Below are 880 nucleotides of genomic sequence, written 5' to 3'. Positions count from 1 at the left end.
TATATATATATATATATATATATATATTTTCATTTCAAAGTGAATAGAAATTAACTGGATTGAAGATTTTGAAAATTGTATTTCCTTTTGCTTTGTTTTCCTTTTATACAAAATTCCAGTATAAAACTGATTTTATCATTCCAGCGAAACTTTGTCCTAACAATCAAGAATACAAGGGTAAAGTATTAAAATGTCAGCCATCTTGTATTAATAAGACCCTCAGCTGTACGAGATACACAGAAGGTTGTGTGTGTAAACCCGGATTTCTTCTTAGCGGAGAAGAATGTGTTTCTGAATCAGAATGTGGTTGTTTCAAAAACGGCATTTATATGAAAGTAAGTGATTATAACACATCTCTAGGTTTCTTTAAAGCTTACATATTTACGCTTACGAGAAAAATTAAACTGATTATGTATTATAGGATTGTCAGGAAAAAGGAGCAACAGCTTCTGATTAATTGTTGTTGTTGTGTAGCTCTGGGTCAGTCCCTAATCAAACAAACAAAAGTTTGATCTAAGCAGCTGTCTTTTTTTTTTTCTGAAATTCCATTATATTGATGATAGTGTGATTTGATCGCAATTGAATTGACATTTGTAGCAGGTTGAGCAACTAAATTGAAGCTCTCTTGTTATTGAGCGGGGTTTGGAATATAGATAACGCCTACGTTACTATTACTACTACTACTACTACTACTACTACTACTACTACTACTACTGATAATAATAATGATAATGGTTTCAAATTTTGATACAAGGCCAGCAATTCTGGGGGAAGAGGTTAAGTCGATTACACCAATCTCAACCCCGAAAGAATGAAAGGCTAAGTAGACCTGGGCAGAATTTGAACTCAAAACTTGCAAACAAAGTACTGCTAAAAACAT

General features: G+C 32.6%; 1 protein-coding gene across 1 annotated transcript in view; it reads left to right on the top strand.

The window, feature by feature from the left end:
• The window catches only part of LOC106873942 (neurogenic locus notch homolog protein 1), an 80,641-nt gene that overhangs the window by 56,679 nt on the left and 23,082 nt on the right, over positions 1-880 (top strand). The window contains exon 29 of the mRNA XM_052966742.1: positions 145-335. Within this exon, the coding sequence (XP_052822702.1) occupies positions 145-335 (191 nt within the window). The remainder of the gene's footprint in view (positions 1-144; positions 336-880) is intronic.

This window comes from Octopus bimaculoides, chromosome 3, assembly GCF_001194135.2.
Source record: "Octopus bimaculoides isolate UCB-OBI-ISO-001 chromosome 3, ASM119413v2, whole genome shotgun sequence".
In the NCBI taxonomy this organism is placed as follows: Eukaryota; Metazoa; Mollusca; class Cephalopoda; order Octopoda; family Octopodidae; genus Octopus; species Octopus bimaculoides.
This window is presented reverse-complemented; position numbering and strand designations above follow the sequence as displayed.